At 34.8% G+C, this 6,682-nt stretch overlaps 1 protein-coding gene across 2 annotated transcripts; it reads left to right on the top strand.

Annotated features, from left to right (window-relative positions):
- The first annotated feature begins 1,774 nt into the window (after positions 1-1,774).
- On the top strand, positions 1,775-6,271 carry LOC103418445 (uncharacterized). Of its 2 annotated transcripts, none has more exons than XM_070822593.1 (7): positions 1,775-2,056; positions 3,727-4,007; positions 4,243-4,481; positions 4,989-5,207; positions 5,320-5,418; positions 5,506-5,586; positions 5,676-6,271. In XM_070822593.1, exons 2-7 carry the CDS (start codon positions 3,734-3,736, stop codon positions 6,132-6,134), a joined length of 1,371 nt encoding a protein of 456 aa, XP_070678694.1. In that variant the 5' UTR covers positions 1,775-2,056; positions 3,727-3,733; the 3' UTR covers positions 6,135-6,271. The 2 variants fall into 2 exon arrangements, with proteins under 2 accessions (XP_070678694.1, XP_070678695.1); XM_070822594.1 differs by having other exon boundaries at positions 1,836-2,056; positions 3,734-4,007.
- The last annotated feature ends 411 nt before the right edge of the window (positions 6,272-6,682 follow it).

Below are 6,682 nucleotides of genomic sequence, written 5' to 3'. Positions count from 1 at the left end.
TGCCTGACAATTCCTGACACGACCCAATAACACGACACGACACGACACGGAAAAAAGAAAATGAAACAAAAAAGAGAGGGAAAATGAAAATTAATAAAAGTTGTGAGAAATTTTTTTTTTTTAAGTTATTAACTTTTTATCACATATATGACATATCCCACTATTTTTATAATGACACGTAATATACTACTTCGTGTACCAGTAAATTATACGTACAAAATAAAGAGATTTAAATCTACTTAATAAATATATATATATATATACACACCATTGAACTTGATGGGATACGAATTATACGAAACTAATTTCAACGATCCAACCGTCAAACTTGTTTGTATATACTTCGAGATCGTATCAGCAAAAAATTGCAAAAACCAAACATTCAGAGATTAAGTAACCGAACAAAACTTTTCAATGGTTAAAAAACGAAAAATCACGATTTAACGGTTATTTTAACTCCGATTTTGATTATTTTTTATAGCTACACTCCTTAATCCTATATGAATACAATGAATGAATTCGATCTTCAATTTAAAATATTTACACTAGTGGATACCAAAAAAATCTTATGTTATACTTAATGAAAGTATGAATAAACTCTTAAGTATTAGTGAATTTATTGTTTTGATGGGATACTCATTCTACGAAAGTAGTTTCAAGGATCCAACCGTCAAACATGTTTGTATATACTTCGAGATCGCATACGCCAAAAATTGCAAAAAACAAACATTCAGAGATCAAGTAACCAGACAAAACTTTTCGACGGTTATAAAAAGAAAAATCATGATTAACGGTCATTTTAACTCCGATTTTGATGATTTTTTGCAGCTACACTCCTTGACCCTATATGAATACAATGATTGAATTCGATCTTCAATTTAAAATATTTACACTAATGGATACCAAAAAAATCTTATGTTATACTTAATGAAAGTATAAATAAATTCTTAAGTATTAGTGAATCTATTGTTTTGATGGGATACTCATTCTACGAAACTAGTTTCAATGATCCAACCGTCAAACATGTTTGTATATACTTCGAGATCTCATACGCCAAAAATTGCAAAAAACAAACATTCAAAGATCAAGTAACCGGACAAAACTTTTCGACGGTTATAAAAAGATAAATCATGATTTAACGGTCATTTTTACTCCGATTTTGATGATTTTTTGCAGCTACACTCCTTGACCCTATATGAATACAATGATTTAATACCCCTAAAAACTATAATAATTATATAATATAATTACATATATATATTAACTAATTAGATATATATTTACTAGTGGATTTCGTACAACGCGTTTTTGATCAAGTTCAATGATATATATATTTACTAAATAGATTTTAATTTATTTATATAATACTTATAACACTTAAGAAATTGAATGATATATATATGTAAAAATAAAAATTTGTTGGTTTTTATTAGAAAAATATATTATTTTGGGGTTTATGTAAAAAAAAATTGAATTTGAAAGCAGTAAAGTCATATTTTCAGTAATTTTTATAATAATTGAAAAAAAAAAAAAACTTTGCGCGACGCCTTAACATGGTCGTCGCGCAAAAGCACTTTGCGCGACATCAAATTGTATACCAACGTCGCGCAAGATATGATAAATTTCGCGCTCCAATGCAGTGAAAAAAAGGCGCTTTGTTTCAATTTTTCCTAAGTTTCGACTCTTTCCCGTATAATTAATAGACCTCTCTTCCCTCTTGCACTCTTTCGGCCTTTCCCTCTTTCCCATATAACCTCTTGCTCATCTATCCTCTCTTTCCCTCTTTCCCGTATGGTTCCCTTGCTCACCTCTCTTTCCCTCTTTCCCACCCTCTTCCTCACCTTTCTTTCCCTCTTTCCTGTATAACCCTCTTGCTCATCTCTCCTCTTTTTCCCGTACATATCTCTCTCCCTCTCATTCACAAGCTTTCCTCTTCACAATCACGAATCCAACCATCACCACCACTACTCTGTCAGTTGTCTCTCTCCCTCTCGTTCTAAACGACGGGCAGTGACGCGAATCTGGAAACTGACGCGAATCAAGTCCCAAATTCAAGGTGAGGGTTTCTGATTTTTTATGGGTTTTTGTTATTTAGGGTTTAGGTTCAAATTGCATGTTGGGTTTTGTCAAATTGATTTTTTTTGTGATGTGATTCAAGTTGATTGTGTGAAGTTTTTGCAATTTTGTTGATTTGTATGTGTATTTTGTGTATGAACATGAAGGTGTTTTCGGTGAAGCTTTTGCAATTTTGTCGATTTAGGATGCGAAGGTGGACTCACATAACATAATATCAAATCAAATGTATTCAATAATCCAAAAAATTGGGACATAAAATATTGATTAACCTTGACAAATGCTTGTAAACTATAAATTCTTGAAGCTGTTGTTATCTAAGAGTCCTCCATGCACTTTATGTAAAGTAATGTGCTAAGACGCTACAAATGGAAGCAGTTGCTGAGCTCATTAGACTCAAGTCTCTCTGCCCCATTCTTCAAAGTCATCAACATTTGTTAAACTGTCTTTGTTTTTGTTTTTGTTTTTGTTTTTTGTTTTTTGTTTTTTTTTTTATGTTTGGCAGTTTTTATGAGTTATTACCAAAATTGATTTGAGTATGTAGAGCATAATTTGAGCATTTTTGAAATGAATCTGACCTTCACCGAAAGTCAAAGCCTTTGTGTAATTTCCCCTGTTTGTTTATAGAGGATATTAGGTGAAGCACATGCCTTTACTAGATATATTTAGGACCTTGGATGTACAAGTTAAGAGGGGAGAGAAGACTTGTAATTTACTCTTTGATGTACAAGTTAGGACCTTGGAATATACCATACATAGGAAGTTAGAACTCATGGGTGATTTACTCTTCTAGTCTCAGTTCTCTTTCTCTTCTCTGCTTTTCCTTTTCCCTTTAATTTTCTCATTTCTCTGTTTTGCTTCTCTGCAATAATTAAATACATATTCCAAGCATATATATGTGTGTGTACATATATGTATCTATATGCAAATATTGGAAGATTAGTTGGTTGGATGATGGATTGCAAAATGTTTGCCACTGCATTTTGGAATTTCCATTTCTTATTCTGTTTTAATTTTTATAATAGTTTTATTAGTTTAACCATATTAGTAATTTAAGTTTTTCTTTTTAAATGGATTAATGGGTTTCCTACTTTGCTTGATATCACAGTTCTTAACTACATAACTAGATTACCGAAAATAAGACTTGAATTTGAGTCTTCATCCCTTGTATCGAAAAATGACTTAAATTTCATCTTTTTCTGTTGTTTAATGTCATAACTTATGTGATTTAGCTTTTCGTTCTGATTCTTCATATTGGGGAAGATATTGTTTCTTCTTTTTCATCATCCTCTTTTTGTATCACCTTATTCCTTGAAATAAAATGAAGTATCAACTCTAGGACAAGTAAAAGTTGGTGCATGGTAGTGATATCTCTGGACAGTAGCTGACAATAAGTGAATCACCAGATAGTGGCAAATTGCAAATGAATAATATCAGCCATACACCAGTGACATTTATTTTGTGTATCTAATTGTTGATCCACACACATATACACAAGGTTGTTCATAAGGTTGTTGCATATAATTTGTTACTTGCTCAATTTAAATATACATTGTCCGTACTTTTTTTGAAATTAAGAATGTTGGTAACCTACTTATTACTTTGGTTGCTAATTGATTAGTTTCTAATGTTATAATTTTATGGTTTAAAAAGTGTATAGATGTCGCATTTGATCACTCGTCGTCGGAGTGTGACCAATGCGCCTCCCACATTATCAGCATCTACTGCTCCATGCGTGAGTGCTCCATTGAATGGGGAGCCTACTCCCTTTATTGAGGCTACTCCTACGGCGTCCCAGGTGCCTGTCTCATCGACGTCATCAGTGTCCGTTCACCCGCTCAGTGCACGGCGGCCTCACCGGCGTCGTCGCGAGCCGGACCCTTATGATCACACTTCCTCAGCATCCAGGGTTGAGGGTGAGGCCTCCCAGCCAGGTAGTTTTTTTCTAATTCTCGATCACTACGTTGTATTTTTTTTTTTCATTTTAAAAGTATTATTTTTATGATGCTGAAAATTTGCTAGATTGTGAAAATGTGTTGTGGGTTGTGAATTACTGTTATTTTAATGTTTTAAGGTTTTGGGAAATGCTTTACTATTAGGGGAAGTTATGTCGAATTTTCTGTGCAAATTTAAGCTTAGGGTTTTCACCATTTAAGTATTTTTGGCTAGCTAAAAAAAAAACTAGGGGGCCTAGTCGAATGCTGAAGCCAGCACAGAGTGTACGTTTGACTGGCTCTAAGATCAAGATTGAGTATGACCCGGTACATCGTGGAGCTGCTACAGCACAGCAGCATAGCATCGTCGTTAGTAGCTGTGGTGTTGTTATTAAACAAAATTGTCCTATGCAGTGGGAGAAGTGGGCAGAAATTCCCGATAGGACGAAGGATTTGGTGCGAGACAAGTTGTCGGTTAGTATATTAATTTTTAGCCTTTATAATGAAGTTGTTTGTTAGTATATTAATCTTTATCCTTTAACTACTTGGTTCTTCATAAAAATATTGTTCTTCTTGATGTTCTGTATATTCATTTTGACTTACTGGATTACTTAGGTATGTTTCGAATTTGGTAATGAAATTCAATCATCTAACTCTTTTATCTAGTTATTTAATTCATTTTGATCTATTTCATCAAATTTGAAATTAACTCTTATGTTTCTTTTTCAAATTCATAAGCTAATCTTATTGAATCTTGTTTATTATAATCTTGTACTTTATGCCATGTTTGAGTTGCTTGTTCATGAATGTCATTGGGTTCATAAATTATATTTACGATTCTTGCATTCTTTTTATCTAAATAAACAAATTCGAATTCAATATCATTTTTTTAGTTTTGTTTACAAATAATAAAAACCAAATTATATTATCTTAATATTATTAAATTTCTTATTATTATTTTATTGTTTTTCATATTCGTAGGTCATTTTTGATCTTGATGATATATCCCCCGAGGTCAAGGCCTACTTAGACGAGACCTTAGCAACCCGGTACAAACATTGGAAGAACTATCTTCACACGCATTTTCAGCTATGGGATACTTTGGAGATTGCTCGCCTAAGTGGTTGCCCAAGCGAGTTGAAGGACCGGCCAGAGGATTGGGAGTGGCTCTGCAAACATTTTACGGACCCAAAATTTGTGGTATGTACATAATATTTTAATAATAATTTCTTATTGTTTTAGTTATTTTTAAGGTTTTTTTATTAATTTATTTGAAATAGTCGCACTAACATGTATATTGTGTGTTTAACAGAAGAAATCTGTTGCTGGCAAGATAGCTCGGGAGTCAAAGACACTTCTTCACCATTCCGGTTCGAAGCCCTTTTCGTATAGGCTTGAGGCACGACGTCAGGTAAAAGTATATTAATTTAGAAATTTTATACAATTTATTTATTATTATTGATTAATAAAATTTTCTTAATGTTTTTTTTTTCTTCAGGAGGGTTCTAAGTTCCCAGAGATCGACATGTTCGAGGATGTTTACGTTCGACCTGGAGATGCGAACAGTGAGCATCTTCATGTAAGTAAATGTAATTGTTATTATTCTTATATGTATGCATGAATCGTTCAAATATTATTTATATATATGTTTTTTCTTTATTATTACAGGCTCTTATGGTGGAAAAGCGCACTGCTGTTATCCAAGAAGCAACATCGCAGCTTCCCCCTGAGACCCCGATTGAGGACGTCCCGGTACCCGAGGATGCAGGTTTTCAGATCATGACTGATGTCTTAGATCAGAACCTTGGTCGTCGTCATGGCAAGGTTGTTCGTGGCATGGGGAAAGCACGAGTTCGTGAGACTGGTGCCTCTTCTTCCAGATCGAACACCGCAGAGGTCGATTCATTGAAGGAGCAAGTGACAACCCTACAGGGTCAGCTTCAGGTCCAGGGCGAGCAGATGAGGGAGCAGATAAGGGCCCAGGGCGAGCAGCTGCAGGCTTATGCTGGCCAAGTGAGAGACCTTGTACGAGCCATACAGATGACTGGCCTCCAAATCTCACTACCAGTAGTACCTGATCTTGCTACACCTTCGACTTTCGAGCCACTTCACCCTACTGATACCTAGTAGCCATTTCACCAAGAAGATTACTTGTAGTTTTTTTCTTTTTCATTCGGACATAAACAATACATTTCCATATTTATATGGAAATGTATAAACCCTATATATATATTATAATGAAATATTTTTCTTTGGTGCATTAATTATTGTTTATAATTGTAATTACAAAGAAAATAATATTTTTGACCATTTCTTCAAAAAAAAAAAAAAAAAAAAAAATCCACTTTGCGCGACGTAGTTTACGTCGTGCAAAGTCAAGCGACGCTACTTTGCGCGACGTAGCATACGTCGCTCAAAGTAGATTTGCGCAACGAAGGGTTACATGCGTCGCGCAAAGTTGATTTGCGCGACGTTTCATACGTCGCGCAAAGTAGCGTCTCTTGACTTTGCGCGACGTAGACTACGTCGCGCAAATCCACTTTGCGCGACGACGGGTTACATGCGTCGCGCAAAGTGGATTTGCGCGACGTAGTCTACGTCGCGCAAAACAGCTTTGCGCGACGTAGCTGCGTCGCGCAAAATCCACTTTGCGCGACGACGGGTTACATGCGTCG

This window comes from Malus domestica, chromosome 05 (assembly GCF_042453785.1).
Source record: "Malus domestica chromosome 05, GDT2T_hap1".
Classification (NCBI taxonomy): Eukaryota; Viridiplantae; Streptophyta; class Magnoliopsida; order Rosales; family Rosaceae; genus Malus; species Malus domestica.
This window is presented reverse-complemented; position numbering and strand designations above follow the sequence as displayed.